Source organism: Ruditapes philippinarum, unplaced genomic scaffold (genome assembly GCF_026571515.1).
Source record: "Ruditapes philippinarum isolate M1 unplaced genomic scaffold, ASM2657151v2 ctg216_1_1_1_1, whole genome shotgun sequence".
NCBI classification, from domain to species: Eukaryota; Metazoa; Mollusca; class Bivalvia; order Venerida; family Veneridae; genus Ruditapes; species Ruditapes philippinarum.
The window spans coordinates 284,779-305,213 of NW_026866999.1; the positions used below are offsets into that span (position 1 = coordinate 284,779).

Consider the following 20,435-nt stretch of genomic DNA (forward strand, 5'->3'; position numbering starts at 1 on the left):
TTCATTTTATCTTTTTCATCAACTTTGCAAACTTTGATATCTAGATACAGCATATATCAGTAGGCGGTAACCACCACCATGGTCTCTACATTTATTGCATTGTTGCATCGATACGATTCGTCAGATCGGCGTCCCTATCCACTTTTTATGTGTTTTTTTAATTATGTCGTAATGAATATTTTGTCTCCACTGCTTATTTAAAGCTCTTTAAAAAAAAACGGTGTTTGCATATTCTGCGTGCTGTCTCTGTTTGCGTTGAATCTCTTAAATTTAAAAACGTGATCAAGTCTGCATGCTTTATACCGCTGCTGCGTTTAATTTAGAGTGCTTATCATATTGATACGAGTTCTTTGGGAAGAAGACTTCTGTGATAACTTTAACACTAGCCAACAGAGTTTAATTGTAATAATGCATCTTAAAAGTGACATTAAGGTCTTGCTAGCACTGCAAACTCACTGATTGGCCTTAATGAAGGAAAACGAATGTCTATTCATGCATGCTTTAATTAAGTTAAGGTTTGTATATCAATTTTTTGATTAGTTCTTTACGATCTACAGAATGCTTAATGTAGTAAATATACTCCTTTATTTTAGTGTCATAAATGTATTTTTTCTTGAAACCATTCTACATTTAAGTACAGTTAACTCTTATACGTAGTTTATTAGTGCCTGTGTGATATTTTTCCATCCTTTACTTGATTATGATGAACACATATAAACGCACAAAGGAAAAAAAACTTCACCTAGTTACGACCCCCTAATAGCTATACATGTAGTTATCATGGTTTAGACGAAATACGCCCTCCTTTTAGTTTATTCCTATATCGTTGATAAAACAAAATATATATGCACAAGCGCAAAGGATACCTGGTTGGAATAAAATGAATAACTGCGAATTTATCATTTTTTATTGTTAACAAAAATATACAAAATTTGTGAAAGCAGTTGTTTTAATAAAAAGAATACTATATATATCAAAAATATAATACATATTCTAAAATGCTAAATACGAATTAGTCTATCGAAATTATTTTACACAAAGGGACTTAAAACATCTAATTATCTTAAAATAAATATATACACTATGTGTCAGAAAACAGTGCATTGGATATATCTGAAATAACATGTAAGTTGCAATATATCTGATAAAGTTTTCTAACGATTACCCTCAACTAGCTGGAACTGAAAGTAACAAATAATTTACCACCAGTATAGGGCCCAGGTTAGCCTGCACACCCGTGCAGTCTTTCGATATTCATCTAGTTTTCCGCTAATTTAGTAACAGACTGTTCCAGAAATGAAAGAGGGACAAGTCCATTTAAGAAATTATGTAGGTTAATTGCAGACGACACAACTATATACATACCTCATAATACCTGAGCTTCACATGTTTTCGTTAAAACGCATTTTGAAGTAAATGACTAAATAATGACACAAACAGAGGTATTCGCATTTTTGCAAGTCTAAAAGTTGTGTCTCTTTATTCTTTTATTTTATTTTCTTTTTTTTCCTTTTAATTTTGTTTTGAAAATTTTGATTGACAAAAAAGGCATTCAAATGGTCATTTGCTCACCATTGATTAATAAAGTAGTATAAATATTTGTTTAATTGTATGCAAGCTTTTTTAAACACAATACTAGTATTTAAAAAATGATGTGCACTATTTGGAATATGGGCGGACTTATGTGTCAAAGTGCAGATCTGCGTGGCAGACATTCACGGAATGCCGTCCTCAACCAGGAGCACTAATGAAACGGCCGTCCTAAACCAGGCGCGCTTACGGAACAGTCGTCCTAAACCATGTGCGATAACATAACGCCGTTCTAAACCAGGCGCGATTACAGAACGGCCGTCCTAAACCTGGTGCGCTTACAGAACGGCCGTTTTAAACCAGGCGCACTTACGGAACGTACGGAGTGTCATTTTCTTAAGCTGACAACAGAATGGGTGTAATTTACCACCACACATAATAAAACACTTTGGTATATCAATTATTTATAGTTATGAACATAATACATGGTATTAAATTATCCTTGTAGGTTTGAAAATGTAGGTTAAAGCTTAATACAAGATATGTTTCACATCTTTCCTTTTCATCAAATAAAGTCCATTTAGAGACATTCTGTATCTTATTTCTATTCTCTAAAAATGCATTCAGTATCTATTAATGTACCATTTTTATATAAAAAAGCAAATTAAATTGACAATGTTCTTGTTTCGGTGGAATTAATGGTCCTACAAATTAAAAGAAATGATGACATTGAACTTTATCACAAGTCATAGCAATGACTTGCCAACTTATAATTTTCACAATTACAAAACGCCATTACTATTTTTAAAATATAGCTACTAACAATAATCTGAGTCGGGAGGCATTTATGTTGAATAAATACATTCTTGTTTTTTTTGCTATATTGTAAAATATGCGACCTAAAATGATATTTAAACATGCTTGTTATAACTATGTACCTATGTGTGTACAAGTTATGAAATAAACTTTATTCTGTTCTGATAAATTAAATGAAATGGTGGTATAACCTGCGACACTAAATTAACACAGAAAAATAATGGTTTGTAATTGAGATATTATGATGATTCTAATTATCTAATTGACAATGGATAGGACATTAAACAAATCACACAATATCATCTTAAACATCATATACCGGTAGATAACAAGTGGCTTATTTTAGAATAAGCGATGTTATGATTCAAGAATAAAAGATCGTGATCATAGAATAGTCTAGAACAAGCGATGTCGTAATTGTCATAATTCTAGAATGAAAAAATGTCATGGTATTTTCTCATAATTCCCAAATTCTTCATTTTTTAATATACACACGTTTATTGCTTGTACAGTAGAACTAGAATAATTCTTCAATAATAATTCAAATAATATCACAGAGATTCCACGTGCAAAGAATGTTAACAAATAATATTAAAACATCTTTATGTTAATAATGTATTCAGATCTTGAATATCACTTTTAGGGTCTATGACCTTTTGGTGGCCGCGAAGGAGGGACTATTCTAAGATTCTCATAAGTTTCCCTTCCTGTCTTGTGTCCCACCAATTCTTGCTGATTTGCCTTTTGGACCAATGAGGCACCAGGATTAAGAATATGGTCGAACATGTTTTGAATAATGAAGAAGTTTGGACGATCCTCCGATTTGTCTTTTTGGCAATCGCATATTATTTGAAACCTGAAAATATTGAAAAGTGAAATGTGCTCTTATTCAACGCAATTATTACAAACTCTGATCAATAGAGTATGTATAGCTTCTAAAAGTAGTAAACGTCAACCTTTATTTATCACAAAATACTAATATCTGTTTACTAAAACATACGAATGTAGTGATAAAAGAAAGAAAAGCATGGGAAAATGTTTGACTCGGGTTTGGTTTCGGCGCCATATGGCCTTAATTGTGTTCGTACGCCTTAAACCAAACTTTTCAACAACAACAACAACAACAAGAACAACAACAACAACAACTAAATCGATTTAGATAATACCTCGTGATGTTAACCAGAGTTAAACAGATATGATGGTAACATTTCATAACTGTTATAACCTTAATTATAACTAGCGAAATGGGACATTAATATGTAAATACATGTATTTCATGGTTTTATACTGAAAAACATGCAACTTTCAGAATGTTTGCACAAGAAGTACTAGCCGGTCAGTTCAGTAAAATACTCACACGGCGTCATCACAATCTACAGGTTTACCAAGTCTGTAGTGCTCGTCACACACTTTGCTTTTTATCATCGCATTGTCGGTGATGTCATAGTACGGCAGGTATCCATTGGCAAACACTTCCCAAATGACAACCCCATAGGACCACTAGTGAAAACAACAACGGAATTGTTTGTGAAAGTACATTTTGTGTAAAGTATTACATTATGAAACGTGTAATTTAAAGAAGAAAGTCGTGATGTACTTTGTTATACGATACATGTATTAAAACAACAACAACAACCAACAACAACAACAACAACAACAAAATCGTAACAAACCTATAATGCATAAGCAAACGTAAATCATTTTTATCAATAAAGCACATGTATTTTTGATGACTTACAAAGGAAATATACCAAATACTGGTATTGCATTCCTCAACGCATCACTACTCATGAAATATTGTGCGATATTCTGGTATACATGCTTTTAATCTTAATTAAACAAATAAAAATTTATGTGGATTCTTCTTAAAACATTACTCAATAATTTGTGTATTTTCTGTGTGAAAGGTAGAAATTTTTTGGTTACATTGATATTTAAACTTTTCTCTGTACGATAAAGAAATTAATCGCCATGGGCCATTTTTCATCAAAATATATAAAAACTCAAGATATTTAATGACTAACCATGTGTCATTTGAAATAAAGTTTTTCTAAATCAATACACAAAGCTGTTTTTATGTAATAATGAAAATTACATACATTTTATCTGATATACAAGGGTTGTCCCAAAATGTCGTAGACTACATCATTTTCTCTTACATCAAAATCATATGAAAAGTCAAGACCATGTATCATTTGAAATAAAACATTTCTAAATCAATACACAGCTTTTTTGTAATTTCATGGTTTCAAGATTTCATACGTTTTATCTGATATATGACGGAGAAACAATAGCTGACGTATGGTTTAAAGATTTCATACGTTTTATTTGATATATGACGAAGAAACAATAGCATGTTTATAGTTGACCTAAGGTCATACTTACAACATCAGATTTCGCGTCATAGAAACCTTGACGTAAACTCTCAGGGGCCATCCACCGTACTGGCTGATAACGACCGTTGCTATGGAAATATTCGTCCGGGTATAAATCGTAACTAAACGAAGCATCACTTATCTTCACCTCAAAATCTCGTGATACCCTACATTTATTAAAAAGAAATATAATTAAATAATACAACTAAATGCTTGTAAAACCTAACTGAAGTCTACAGAAATATACTGTAGTGGGTAAACGGGAGAATTCGTCAAATATTATAACATGTAATATTTTTCAAAGAAATAGGTACATGATGATTTTGTAACAAGAACAAATGACTGGTTCTAAAAACTTAAAAACATTAAAGAGCACAATGCAATCGAAAAGACACCGAATAAAAGAAAGCTACAATTATTTAAGGCTAAATTTTGTTACATTAACACATTATTTGGGTAACATTTTTTTACTTTGGAAACCTACTTTGTACTAAAGTACATATACAGCAAACGTATTGATTAAATACATACAAAAAACTAATTCATTATATATGCACATGTATATAAATGAAAATACATTATCTCAAATGTCAAATAAAAAACAATGGTTGTAGACACCATTTACTTATATAAGTATCAGTATCTCTACATAGCTTCGAGAAATGACTGATTTAATAGCCCAGCACTACAAGTACACGTTAATAACAGTCTGTCCAACTATTTTGCTGAATAAATATCTTATTAAATGTTCGTCTGCCGAGAGCGTTTCTAATGACCTTTACAAACAGTTTGGTACCCGGCTATACGGCGAGTACCTTGTCATCATGCCAGGCACCAAACTGTTTGACGGTCATCAGGTTTTTCATTAGTTTCCAGAACATTGGACAAAATAAAGAATTAAGCAGACAATGCTTTCAGCATACAACATTGTTTCGCTAAACGTTAACTAAATAACTTTTTACCAGCAATTTCTCGCAGCAAGGTCTCTATGTACAATGCTTTGTGAACTCAGATAGTTCATGCCCTCACAGACACGAATACATATCTCCAACTTCTTTTCTACATTCAGCGGCTAGAAAGGAAACAGACATTAAAAGAAATTTATTACCAGATATGTAAAAAACAAAACCTACGTTATGCACGCACAGATGATATAAAGAGATTAAAAAAAGTTCTAAGAAAGCAGACGAACTGAATTATTCAGGTTTTTTTTTATATTTTCATTAATTTAATTACTCATGTTTCTTGCATGGGAAGAATTGACTGCCCATATACAAATGAAAATACTAAACCCGTAAGTGATATAACCTCTGAAATCAGGTAATCTTTTAGAGTCTTGTTTGCCAGTGCCGGATAAATAATGTAGATATTTTTTGTATCAATCGCGATTCCCTTTATTTGAAGGACATTGTCATTGTCAAAATCTTGAAGCATGGTGCACTCGAGTAAACCAGTATTGAGCCATTCTGGCAGATCGCCTTCCTCTACAATGCCAAATTAAAAAAACTGTATATTCATTGTACATGTTAATCACGGTGTTCACTTTATTCTAAAATATAAATAAAAATGTAAAAGCTTTCCACATCGGTGTTAAGATTAATTGAACAAGCTACATGACAACACATTGTTTTAATTAAATGATTCCGTCAATGAATTGGACAAGGTGTGGTACTGAGATAGATACGACCTTAGTGAGGTTTATTGCAACCGAAAACAAGATAAAATTAATCTTTTATATGAAATAATTTATAGGCTGCTGGTGAAAATTAGCTTTCATCTACTACAATCATCGTAAGTTCTTGTAAGGAATTAAAGGCATTTTAGTAAAAGAAAACCAAAACCTCGCAATAAAAAAAAGAGTCAGGGGTCGAAAATTTGGGAAAATTTTTTTTCAAAATTGTTTTTTTTATATTGTATACACTACCCGGATATCTTTTCAATTTAAAATTTTGATTGTAAAAGGGTGAAAATGGGGGAGATGTTTGGGTGCATTTTTACTGTCCGCTTTTTAACACGTTTTCTTTTTTCCTGGAAAACGAAGGAAAAAAAATTAAACCCTTTGATGAAGAAAAGTGCAAAATTTTTTTCTACAAAAACACGGGGGCGCCCAAATGGCCCTCATTAAGTAAAATAACACAAAAAAAATACTGAAAAAATAATAGAACGTGTTTTAAATTTAAAATTTTTTTCAGTTATTTTTAGCCCTTTAAAAATTGGGTTTTCAATCCTAAATAAAAGAAAATGAAGGGTTCCCTTTCTATGAATTGAAAATAATATAAAACAAAACCAAGCATGCACGGCTTTTTAAGGGTAATCTACGGAATACCGTTAGGGCCATCGTGGTTATACGTTAAAATACAGAGGGCGACAATGCGAGAGTGCGACAGTGCGATGACGACAATACGACAGTGCGATGACGACAATGCGACAGTGCGATGACGACAATGCGACAGAGCGATGGCGACAATGCGATAACGCGATAGTACGATGACGACAGAGCGATAGTGTTATCGCACTGTCGCCATCGCACTGTCGCATTGTCGTCATCGCATTGTCGCACTCTCGTCATCGCACTGTCGCACTCTCGCATTGTCGCACTCTCATCATCGCACTGTCGCACTCTCGTCATCGCATTGTCGTACTCTGGCCATCGCACTGTCGCACTCTCGCATTGTCGCACTCTCGTCATCGCACTGTCGCACTCTCGCATTGTCGCACTCTCGCCATCGCACTGTCGCACTCTCGCATTGTCGCACTCTCGTCATCGCACTGTCGCACTCTCGCATTGTCGCACTCTCGTCATAGCACTGTCGCACTCTCGTCATGGCATTGTCTCACTCTCGCCATCGCACTGTCGCACTCTCGTCATCGCACTGTCGCACTCTCGTCATCGCACTGTCGCACTCTCGCCATCGCACTGTCGCATTGTCGCACTCTCGCCATCGCACTGTCGCACTCACGCATTGTCGCACTCTCGTCATCGCACTGTCGCACTCTCGTCATCGCATTGTCGCACTCTCGTCATCGCACTGTCGCACTCTCGCCATCGCACTGTCGCACTCTCGCATTGTCGCACTCTCGCATTGTCGCACTCTCGTCATCGCACTGTCACACTCTCGTCATCGCATTGTCGCACTGTTGCCATCGCACTGTCGCATTGTCGCACTCTCGTCATCGCATTGTTGCACTCTCGTCATCGCATTGTTGCACTCTCACCATTGCACTGTCGCACTCTCGCATTGTCGAACTCTCGTCATCGCACTGTCGCACTCTCGTCATCGCATTGTCGCACCCTCGCCATCGTACTGTCGCACTTTCGTCATCGCACTGTCGAACTCTCGTCTAACGCATTCTCGTCATCGCACTGTGGCATTCTCGTCATCGCATTGTCGCACTCTCGCCATCGCACTGACGCACTCTCGCATTGTCGCATTCTCGTCATCGCACTGTCGCACTCTCGCATTGTCGCACTCTCGTCATCGCACTGTCGCATTGTCGCACTCTCGTCATCGCACTGTAACACTCTCGTCATCGCATTGTCGCACTCTCGCCATCGCACTGTCGCACTCTCGCATTGTCGCACTCTCGTCATCGCACTGTCACACTCTCGTCATCGCATTGTCGCACTTTCGCCATCGCATTCTCGCCATCGCACTCTCGCATTGTCGCACTCTAGTCATAGAACTGTCGCACTCTCGTCATCGCGTTGTCGCACTCTCGCCATCGCACTGTCGCATTGTAGCACTCTCGTCATCGCACTGTCGCACTCTCGTCATCACATTGTCGCACTCTCGCCACCGCACTGTCGCACTCTCGTCATAGCACTGTCGCAATCTAGTCATCGCATTGTTGCACCCTCGCCATCGCACTGTCGCACTCTCGCATTGTCGCACTCTCGTCATCGCACTGTCGCACTCACGCATTGTCGCTCTCTCGCCATCGCACTGTCGCACTCTCGTCATCGCACTGTCACACTCTCGTCATCGCACTGTCGCACTCTCGTCATCGCATTGTCGCACTCTCGCCATCGCACTGTCGTACTCTCGCATTGTTGCACTTTCGTCATCGCACTGTCGCACTCTCGTCATCGCACTGTCGCACTCTCGAATATCGCCTTCTGGTGGACGGTTCTAAACTGCTGGCGAATAAGCTGACGGTATAGAATATGGGATAATTTTACTTTTGTCAACGTAATTTCTATTTGGCCCATAGTTTTCAAACTTCATAGGATGATTGTCCATATTGAGTAGAAGACCCTTATTGATTTTGGGGTCACAAGGTCAAAGTTCAAGGTCGCTATTACCTCAAAACTGAAAACAGTTTCCAGAGTATAACTTAAGTTCCATTTGGTCCACAATATTCAAACTTTATTGGAGGATTGCTGTTTGAAGGAGGTAATACTTTATTTAATTTATGTAATGTCTTACAAATGCTTCATCCTTACTATATATGTTTTACCTTTTACCTCATATAGACGTGTTTTCACGCCTTCTCACCCTCCCTTTTGATGCCTCAAATAGTGAAAACCATGCCCTATTTATCAGATACATCGGGGTGCAAGAGAGGGGGTACCCTCTTCTGCACGGGGGTTTGAAGGGTGACTGCCGCCCCACTCAACTCCAAGAAAAAATTGGACTTGTGAGAGGCTCAAAATGGCATCAGGTCGACCATAAGGTAACGTGTAACCAACGCTGAAAGCCCTTCACTCTATCCCGACCCATCGGGAATTTGCAGCTTTGATGGAAAAATTAACACAACATAGTGATTTTGAAATGTCCCATCGTTGTCATGGTACATGTAACAGGAAATTAAGATACAAATGCTATGGCTAAGTAAACATTTGTGCCAAGTTTGATCAGTATTAAAACATTTTTGTCTAGTTTCATAGTTGATTGATTGATTGATTGGGTCTTACGTCGCACCGACACAGTATAGGTCATATGGCGACGTTCCAGCTTTACTGGTGGAAGAAGACCTCAGGTGCCCTTCCGTGCATTATTTTAGTTTCATAGCAATTTGAACTTGTGTAACAGGGGGGTTTTCAATGAAAACAGCTATTTTTCACAAAATGCTTATGCGGGAATGGGTTAACTGGTCAGCAGATTCTAGTATACATGTGTACCTAAAGCACCGTACGTTAAGTCTGCTGACCATATAGTATATGAAGAAAATATGGCATAAACCAATTTTTACTAACATTGCAAAATAAATTAAAACTTCACTGCAAATATCATTTTCATCTGTTCATAAGCAGTTTCTCAAGGTTGAGCTTAAATCACTTTGGCTATATATAAAACAAGTGTACACAGAAATGAAGTATATCTTTTATATTTCTTTTTTTTATTTAATCATATTTATTTACTATCTTTAAGAAATATAAAAGCGCTATGTTCACCAAGCACCAAAAATGGCTCGGTCTTAGATATTGATAAAAATCTAAAGAAACGTCAATTTGATAGGTAGTTGGTAGTTGGATATTCAAATAACCTACTACCTACTAGCTGGTAGTTGGTTATTCTTAATATCCCACTACCTACCGGCAGGTAGTTGGTAATTTAGCATGTTGCCAACAAAAATAAACAGTAAGATTTTTTCTTGATTAAGTATAATGGATAGATGTGTTTTTCAACATTGAAACACATTGTCACACTATGTCCACCAGCGGAATCAGTTGGCTATAGTACAATATGTTGACCAGTTAAACTTATAGTAGGATCTGCTGTTAAGTTAATCTTAAAGTGAAAATTGTTGACCACTTATGTTAGATATATAGAAAAAATGATATGTTGACGTAAATTTCTAATTACATGTATTTTTATTTACAATGTAAGTAATATAATAAATTATACATCTTACAAAACAATAAAACCACTGATGACGATCTATGAATATAATTTGTTTGCCTTTTTTTAAACAAGTAATAAATAATGATTTTAATTTTTTTTGCATCTTTTAAATGTCAACATAAGATCATTTTCATCTGAAATATTTCTATTACATTGTATATTAAAGTTTCACACAATTTATGAAATTTTCCGTCTATGTTTAACTCTTTCAGTATTTATAAATAAAACGATTCTTATTATTAGTTTATGATTTCATTTAAACATTATTAGTATACAGAAAAGAAACAAACAAAAAAAATAATAAAAAGGAAAAGAAAAAACAAGAAGAAATTTTTTTTTGACAAAAGTAAAATTATCCCATATTCTATACCGTCAGCTTATTCGCCAGCAGTTTAGAACCGTCCACCAGAAGGCGAAAGTCGACAATGCGATAACGCGATGACGACAGTGCGATGGCGACAGTGCGATAATGCGATGACGACAGTACGACAATGCGAGAGTGCGATGACGACAATGCGACAATGCGATGGCGACAGTGCGATAACACTATCGCTCTGTCTTCGTAGTACTATCGCGTTATCGCATTGTCGCCATCGCACTGTCGCATTGTCGTCATCGCACTGTCGCACTCTCGCATTGTCGCCCTCTGTATTTTAACGTATAACCACGATGGCCCTAACGGTATTCCGTAGTTATCGGACAAACATATATATTGTTTCACGATAGAAGCAAAACCCCGAGCTGCGCCTACGTCCATTATTTAAGGCACGAGGAAGAACACGAGTAGAACCACCGACGTTTTGTAAGCTAGCTGGACAGATTCCTGACATTTTAGCAATTTACAAAAAAAAATTGTATGAAAACATAGTTGTAAGCCTTCCCTCCAGCTTAATTATGGCATAATCGTAATTAATTGATTGTACATGGAGTATATCAATAACGAACAAAAAGTAATAACAAGCTAGCATTCACCTTTGTGCGTGCATATTTTTCCAGGGTCTATGTTACTTCTTTCTATTATAGAACTGTTCACGACTTTTCCAACGTGTTGTAATAAACGCTTGCAAAAATCGTCTGCAATTTCCTTCGACGTCTTTGTATGTATCTCGGTATATTGGGGTTGAATCACAGCAATTGGATTTAGTGTTGTATAGTTGCTTGGTTCGGTTTTACCAGTTGCCCCTGTGTTTAAAAAACACATTATTTCACACTAATTTTACTAAAAGTTGAATTCAAAAATAAATAAAAATAAAAATTGTAATTGTAATTATATATACCAGTATTATATTTCCTAGTTACAAAACGTATTTTCAGAAAAAATCGGTTACAACTTCATAAGTACAGGAATAAATGAGTTTATTCTCATCACTTTAAGAAAAAATCGGTTACAACTTCATAAGTACAGGAATAAATGAGTTTATTATCATCACTTTAAGAAAAAAAATATGAATTATATCACGTTGAAAGGGAAACGACTCACCTATTTCAAGCGGAATACTGTCGCCAGGGCTATCACTGTTGTCTTTGCGACGACATTTGATAACGCAGACGATAAATGCGATGATGATGATAAGGAACACACCCGCGCCAACGGCTATGTAGATAAACTCTGTGTTGGTCCAAAACGAGTTAATCTTTAGTGTACCCCATACCACTTCAATGTTACCTATCTTCACCTTTTTAAATAACACACATTTATTTTGTTTATTATGCATGTCTTTGTTGTGTTTACTTTCATTACATCAACGATTTGAACTTGCTTTCTAAAGAATTGGCGGTTTAAGGTGGAAAAAAAATGTTGATTATACATTCTATTTAGCCAGTATTTGTATTTGAATCATGAGAGCATTCCCATGAAGGCATCAACATAAATCAACGTAATGGAGTGACATGTCTTTTTACGCCACATTTCATTAACGGCAGAACCCGCTAAGCTCTACAGGGAGAGAATCGGACTTTTTTGTAATCACGGGTTCGCTAGTTTGATTTGGACGAGGCGGAAATTCTACGTGACAAATAATATCGGACATTATATCTAAAGATTTCTGTTTAACTCATCGCCGATTCAGAAATCATGTCGGATAAGTAGATAGTTTCTTGCGTACTGGTTAGATATTCAGTAAAGTTGTTTAGATGAACAGCGAGGTATGACCGAAATGTGTTAATGTTAGCGTAAAAATCAACAAACCATCGAAAATATTGTCAAAAACGAAACGTTCTGTGGTAGAATTAATACTTTCACAGCCATAAAATCAGATAGATTACGATTTTTTTAATTTTAATACAAGTTATTAAGGATGCCAAGCAGCTTCCTGTGCACATACATATATGTGTTGGTAGATGATTTTGTCTTTTCTTTTGGCTTTTTACAGAAATTCAAGAAATATACTGTCGATGTACAGTTTAAAATTGAAACAACAATATGTATATAAATAAAATAAGATATTATTTGCAATTTTAACAAATGTTTCTTTTATAAGAAAGACATTCTTTTTATCTTAACAGTTTATTTCTTACCTTGACTGTAACGGATCTTGCTGTACCCGGGAAACTTTCCCCTGGATCACACGTGATAACGTCGTCATGACGGCTTAGTATAGCGCAATTTTTATCTCCAAGAGTTATAGAAACGTCACTGTCATGGCAGGCATCATTCAAACGCTCACCCTACAAATACACAAATGCTTTAAAAACCTTATTACATGTTTCTATGTAACAACAATGGAGGGGGTATACGAGCTAATGATAAAAAAGTAAGTAATCAAAGTTAATTTTAAGCACTTTTGAAAGGCATACCTCTAAATGCAAAAATAAATTTCGTAAAATACTCTTACTTGTACCTATTAGACGATAATTACCACTTAAGACTGCGCATGAATTTTAGAAAGTTCGCATTCTTTGTAGTTTCCACTCAACTATGAAAGTAAACCTTGAGGAAATGTCTTATTTAATGCACTTTTAATTCAGTTGTCGCATTTTTAACATATTCCTTACTGCTAAGACTAAAATCAAATTTCAGTAAAGTGACCTCTATTTGGTGCATCTATTAATTAATCTTGATCGCGAGGCTATTTTTCAAATGCTAATAGTAAATTTTAATTCTCCTTGTCGGCACTTAAGGATAAAAGTAATTTTGGAAGCTTCGCACTATCGGCTTTTAATGATAACCGTAATTTTTGAAAAGTTCGCCCTATTGGCACTTTAGGATAAAAGTAAATTTGGACAATCCGCCTTATTGGACGGGAAGTTCGTCTTATTATTACTAAAGTATAAAAGTTAAATTTTGGAAAGTTCGCCTTATAGCATAGGTACTTACTGATAAAAGTAAATGTTAAAAAAGAACACCAGGATAAAAGTAACTTTTGTATTACTCCTGATATATTGCTATTATAACCTACTCTCTATTGTACAAGGATAAAACATCCCGTGAAAGTACACATTATTTTTTATACTAATTAGATGCTTTTCATATATACAATACAAGTTTTATTTTTGTTGTTGTTTGTTTTAGTTTTTATTTTGTAAGAGGATAAAATAATGAACTGAAGCATTTAAACATCTGATCAATGCGTATGAGTTAATCTATCATAAATAAAAACATGGTTTAAAATTGAATCAACTCGATTTAAACAAAGGTATAAAAATCCAACAAAAAATCAGCGAAATGTATACTAGTGATTTCTATATTAAAAAAAAAAACAGTCATTAAAATATCATGTTACTGCACATTTGTAGAAATAAACTTGCTTCGAAAAGCTGCTAACTTGGTTTCTTGTTTCAGAAATTTGAAAAGAAATTATGGTTATTCAAAATACATATAACTATGTAAAATGATATGTCATTTCAGAATGTTAAAAACGCTATACCTTTACTTTGAAGATATCATCAAACGTATTTCGGAAGGTTTCCGAATTGGCGGGGTAAATAGAAGGGTCCTTTATTACTTCCAATACAGAGCCCAGGCTGTCAGTGACGTTCTTGTTTGCCATAAATCCGTCCAGCCAAAATCCATACGAGACATTCCGATCTTTATCATCTATATCGATAGTAGGAGTCGGACACTTTAATGTCTTTTTTGTTGCCATACACGGCTAGAGATATTAAAAAGAAACACAGTCAATAATTAACATCACCAATCAAGATTTCCAACGAACCTAATAATAATTCACGGAGAGAGAATGTATTTGAAATACACTGTTCACATTTCTAACGAAAATGATTTGATAAAATGTAGCTCACGATTTTGTGTCTGAATAGGAATCAATTAAGGAAGAATCTATTCAGATGAAATAATGAATATTACCCAAGGTTCCATGGACGTGCATTACACTGATCTTGCATATTTGATAATTGTCTATTTTACATACATAGATATTTCACGTTAGTTATTTTCTACACATTTAATGGTGTTTGATGGGAATTCATAATTTCTTTAAAACTAAGGTCAGCAAATCACCTACCGATTGAATCTCCTTGTCACCATCTACATAAACTCGCAACTTTGGATAAGGAACACTGTCAAGATTTTCACCTCCCACTTGAATGATGCAACCCCCACTATCAAGCCAAAGAGAAACATTTTAATGAGCATGTATATATAGAAAAACTAAAAAACTGTAAGTATTTAAACTGTCAAACATCTGGAAATTAGAAAACCGAACAAATACTTCAATTCCATATAACTGGCCTAGTTGCATAATTGAAAAATGATTATTTTCAAACATGTTAACTTACAATGCGAAGTATATCTAACTGCAACGGTAAATGGAGCACTCATAATGAGTCCATCTGTGTTGACAGGAGCACTCCACCTAAGTAAGGCCACATATCTAGTACAAGACATTTTGCATATACAAAATAAAGCCATGGTGGAGGTAATCAATGAAATCAAGTACATGAAATGATACTGAAGAATCAAACATCAGCACATGCAATACAAAAGCATACTGTGTGCATACAATTTGAAACTGATGTTGTTATCACAAATACACACAGTATAAAAAAAGAAAAGAAAAAGAAATAAAAAAGTTGACACTGCAGACTAAGTTGAATCTGATTAATAAAAGTTCAACAAAAAGTTGAAAAATGCAGACTAAGTTGAATCTGATTAATAGAAGTTCAACATCTTTCATGCCCCTAGCACGGGCTTAAGAAGTACACTAACACATATTGGAATCAATGATCCCGAAAGTAGCTGAACTTGTCTAAAACGGTTACAGCAATACCATCAATTAATTTAGTTTCGTGGTTATGAAATTTCGTGTTTTTGCCACAAAGAACATTTTCGTGGGTTTTTAAATTCCTTGATTGTCTTTTTTTTTAAAATATTTTTAAAACAATTAAATGTAATTAAATAATGCAATGCAAAATAATTATAAAGCAGACAAAAGAAATATATATTTCGTTGAACCTTAAAACTGTGGATTAATCTATCCACGAAAACCACGAAAATTAGTGCCAACGAATAATTATTGTTTAACGGTACCTTGCAAATGTTCTTAAATTTAATGTGGGTATATACTATCATCTGGGGATTGTTCTTGTATTCAAACATTTGTGCTTTGTTATCAAAGTTGTCATCGCTGTATGTTTGACCTCCATATCTCCAGACTAATCTCATTGGTTTATATTTAATTTCTGTACTTTTCTTTGTTTTGAATACTATGAAAGTAAGATTCCTGAAACAAAGAAGAAATATACAAAATTGATTGGCGGTTACACAAAGATCTATAATTGACTATTCATATCTATCTACCCTTATCAAATTTCCCATGCCTTGCCTATTGATCTTCACCATTTACATCTAAATCTTTTATAAAGATATTTCAGCTTTCCTCTCTTGAATATTTTTACATATCTTATAATCTTTGTACGTTTTTTTGAAATATTTTGTCTGATCTAGAGGCATGCAGGTTTAATTCATTTCTTATATAAATACTATTTGTGATTTTACTTGAGAATTATATATATATACCAAACAAATCACTGTCTAATTATTTTCCCTATCTGGAAAATCACATACAATATATCTTTATGCATAAAAATAATTCATAAGGACTAAGCTTAACTAAGCTTAACTAAAATATGATGATAGACTACCAATTATGACTGAAAACTAACGCAACAATAACAACAATAATTTTCGTCTTATTATAAATTTCCTGAAAGATACTCATAAAGTATAATTAAACATGTACGAATGGGACCTGTGGAAGAATGTCCGTTAAGAGACATACACTAAAAGTCATTATTAATATCCTTTTTAAACATTTTATGCTTTGTGTTCTGATCCTTTTTTAAGAATTGTATTGTGTTATTCATCATTGTAGGTAAATTCCGTTTGTTCAAAATGTTTGAAATAAAGTATGTTTACACTAAAAGTGTTCTTCATCAATGTTAATCAACTCGGGAATATTTGAATTAGGCTCTACTCGGGATTCCTCGTCTAACACAGGTCTTGGGTAACTCGAGAAAGCGGCCTTGGAGTGTATTTTTAAGTAACTACATTTATAAATAACAGCAAATTATAATTTACCTATCAACAATGTCTTGTTCTTCACCATCTATGGTAAGTTTTACATTTGCGTTTGTACCAAGAAATGTTCCAGTGAGGGTAAGCAATGTTGACCCAGCCTTTGGTCCAAACAAAGGTTCCAGTTTCAACGCTGTCGGTATCTAAAATAGTTTAATTAGTCTTTGTAGTAGCTTACATTGTACCTCTAATGTCACTTGTATTTCAATCTTCATATAACATTCATTGCACATGAAAAAATTGTCGGTAATACAAGGAGTTTTCCGGCGTTTTTTTAGTACAATAAAATTATGTTAATAAGATTGATAATTCTTTTGTCATTTCTTACTGGCTTATAATTAATTCTTCACATTGATTTAATCTAAGCTCAGCACGTGCTTGCTTACGGGATAAGAAAGCAACGCAACTCAGTGTCAGTGCAAAAGCTGTCATTTTTTTAAAAATAAAATCGCAATATTAATACCCCTCTTGTGTTTATTGTTGTTATGTTTTATGGGGGACCAATACTGTAAAGGTCATAAGGCGACTTTAGAGGTTTACTGGTGAAAAGAAAACTCAAGTGCCCCTCTGTTTATTATCTTAGGGACAGACGGGTCGCTGAATGGAACCACCGACGTTCCGTAAGCTGGCTTGATAAAGACAAATAAAAATTCGTGAAACTTGTGCAATAACTATAATCACGAAACTTACGCATTGTCTGTTATTAATTTGTGTATGATTGCTTTCACCAAAACAAGGACATTGACCAGTATCTTTGTCACATATAAACGAAGCAGATCCTACAATATTACACTCACAAGCATCACACCCGTCTCTTTTGTTACCTGACAAGCCGTAATATTCATCTTTGCAAGTTTTACACGTTTTACCTGAAATAACGTAATAGTTTCAATACGCTATGCTAAATTATTAATTACAAGTTTCACACTTATCACTATCATTATGATATACATACTTATAACGAACAAGAACAATTGATTAATTAATTGTTTATGTTAATTAATTACAGTAAACTTCACTAATAGCGAACACGGTTATAGCGAACTTCCGGTTATAGGGAACAGTTTATTTTGGCCCGAATATTGCCCTTCTTTATTTAATATAAAAATATACGGTTATAGCGAACACGGTTATAAGGAATTATCGCTTATAAGGAACTTGTTTCTAAGTCCTAATTTAGTTAAAAGTACAGAAAATTACACTTTCATAACGAACTCCAAAATACTGGCTATCCGTAAATAGATCCCGCATTTTCAACATTCGTTTTCATTGGCACGGATAAAATCTCGGCCAATATATACATTATTACATTCAAAACTTCAGATACTATTCAAGAGTTGATGCATTTGTTAACAGCTAAAGATTGCAAGTTATCATAGTCAACACAAAATTTCATGCGGAAATTTGCCTATGTTTCACCATATTACTTTTTGTAAATTATTGCATCTTTTCTAAATTAGTTATCGAAATGATTTATAATCAGATGAGAAGTTTTTAGTAAACTCCTTCAACTGATTAATGCAACGGATGAGCACACACGCACACGTTATTCAATATTTTGCAGGTGTGTTATAATTTTTTTAATATAGAATATCTGAATGTAGGACAAAACCCCACATGCCAAAACCCTTAATTTATAGAGTGGACAAAGCACCCCTCATGAATTTTATTGAGTGGAAAAAGCCCCACACATTTACTTTTATAGAGTGGCACTGTATAAAATTTTGAGGTGTGGGGTTTTGACGTGTGGGGTTTTGTCCGTCTTCCAGAAAATCTTGTCAACTCCTACAATTCAAATCATAGCAAAACAAAAAGTAGCAACATGTTCTAGCTGGCAAACGCACGGTTTATTTAGTAAATACTGAATACCATGCATGATCCCTGGTTTTTCAAATTTTAATGATCAGATTAGTGAATACTATAAGAATTTCACCACAACCTATTTGTTACCAAAAGAGCACATGTCAATGTTTGTAGATAAACCTATTGTTATTCAAATGAAAGGTCAGAGTAGGGATCTATCAATAAGGACATGGCATAACTAGAAATGTGTCCATAGGAAACGGGTGCCCCCACACTCAACTGTTTTGTCAATCTTATGACTGTAGGTCAAATATCATTTAGGCTACATGTGCCACAAGTTGAAAACAAACAAATCTTTTACTAAGCGAAGGGCAAGAAATACTGAATAAATTCACAAACAAACCCAAGGTACATAAGTACACGTGCTGACCAACATTCTTGTAAATTTTCAGGCCTACATGTCAAATACTTTTTGAGCTATGTATGAACAAGTTGAAAATTGCAAATGTATACTAAGTCAAGGGCAATAACTCTAGAAATACTGGATAAATCCACGAGCGCAACACAAACACAACTACACATGACCAACATTCCTGTAAAGTTTCATGACTCTATGTCAAATACATTTTGAGGTACGTGCGACACAAATGAGAACGGACGGCTGGATGGACGGACGGACAAGAGTAAATCTAAATGACCCCCTATAGTGGGGGCACAAAAATGATATGTGACAAATAATACAAAGAGGTTGATAATAAAAAAGCATGCAACAACCTTCTACATTAGCTCTACAATAGCATTCGCCTCTGCCACTTTCACAGTAAGGCTCCGCGACCCTGGTGCCGGATAGATCACATTCGCAGGCAGCACAACCGGAAGGACTAAATATATTATAATAGTTAGGCAGACATTTGTCACATTTACCAGACGTAATGTCTACGTTTTGTTTACAGTTACAGGTTAGATCATCACTACAGCTAGTGATGCCGTCAGGATTACATTCGCATGCTGTACATCCGCTATCAGAAAAGTTCGCGGTATTGTGCTTGCAGACGGAACATTGTCTACCTTCAATGTTACTGTGACAGGTGCATTGCCCATCTACCTTCTGTTAACAAAATATTTTTTATTATTTATTAAGGAACAGATCTACTAAGTTATGAAACACAAATATAAGCCCAGATTATTTTTCTAACTTTAGTTAAATTTTCATATCTAAAATGTTGACTTGTGCTTTTGTCGGTGTGAGGGAACATGGATAACTGCTTAGTACATTTTCAGCTCATGACCAGGTTCAGTTAAATCAATCCTGCAAAATTTCAATCTTTGCCGTATAGAGCAACCTTTCCATTGCAAGGTTTCAGATATTGTAGTAGTTCATGTCAATATGATTAATATTGATTAGTAGTGCATTTTCTGTTTCATGAACTATTTTATTTAATTTTAGCCACTGATTTTAAAGTGCATTTTGAATGAAGATAAACCTTCATGAAGTGTAGCGAAAAAGAAACAACCTTATGTAAATAATATTGT

The 20,435-nt window shown here is 34.8% G+C and overlaps 3 protein-coding genes across 3 annotated transcripts in view; all 3 read right to left on the reverse strand.

The window, feature by feature from the left end:
• Positions 1 to 2,319: 2,319 nt before the first annotated feature.
• LOC132734443 (uncharacterized) overlaps positions 2,320 to 20,435 on the reverse strand; it is a 95,775-nt gene continuing 77,659 nt past the window's right edge. The window contains exon 26 of the transcript XR_009626317.1: positions 2,320 to 2,468. The gene's annotated coding sequence lies outside the window, so the exon portion shown is untranslated. The remainder of the gene's footprint in view (positions 2,469 to 20,435) is intronic.
• On the reverse strand, positions 2,986 to 14,652 carry LOC132734452 (ephrin type-A receptor 3-like). The gene is made up of 9 exons (XM_060721194.1): positions 14,512 to 14,652; positions 13,085 to 13,234; positions 12,048 to 12,243; positions 11,540 to 11,749; positions 6,030 to 6,205; positions 5,684 to 5,793; positions 4,732 to 4,888; positions 3,704 to 3,846; positions 2,986 to 3,202 (listed from the first exon to the last, which is right to left on the reverse strand). Exons 1-9 carry the CDS (start codon positions 14,650 to 14,652, stop codon positions 2,986 to 2,988), a joined length of 1,500 nt encoding a protein of 499 aa, XP_060577177.1.
• Positions 14,519 to 20,435, reverse strand: part of LOC132734453 (usherin-like) — a 36,815-nt gene continuing 30,898 nt past the window's right edge. The window contains exons 13-18 of the mRNA XM_060721195.1: positions 19,677 to 20,007; positions 17,790 to 17,968; positions 17,103 to 17,242; positions 16,053 to 16,245; positions 15,028 to 15,124; positions 14,519 to 14,658 (exon numbers count right to left, since the gene is read on the reverse strand). Coding sequence (XP_060577178.1) covers positions 15,095 to 15,124; positions 16,053 to 16,245; positions 17,103 to 17,242; positions 17,790 to 17,968; positions 19,677 to 20,007 — 873 coding nt within the window. The 3' untranslated portion in view covers positions 14,519 to 14,658; positions 15,028 to 15,094. The remainder of the gene's footprint in view (positions 14,659 to 15,027; positions 15,125 to 16,052; positions 16,246 to 17,102; positions 17,243 to 17,789; positions 17,969 to 19,676; positions 20,008 to 20,435) is intronic.

Excerpts from the sequence above, each read along its gene's own strand:
- LOC132734452 (XM_060721194.1), bottom strand. The coding sequence starts at position 14,652 with ATGGCAACAAAAAAGACATTAAAGTGTCCGACTCCTACTATCGATATA. Across the intron at positions 13,235-14,511 it reads GCCTGGGCTCTGTATTGGAA|GGTGAGCGTTTGAATGATGC; the intron begins GTAATAAAGGAC and ends GTGTATTTGTAG. Across the intron at positions 5,794-6,029 it reads AAGATTACCTGATTTCAGAG|CCGCTGAATGTAGAAAAGAA; the intron begins GTTATATCACTT and ends TTTCCTTTCTAG.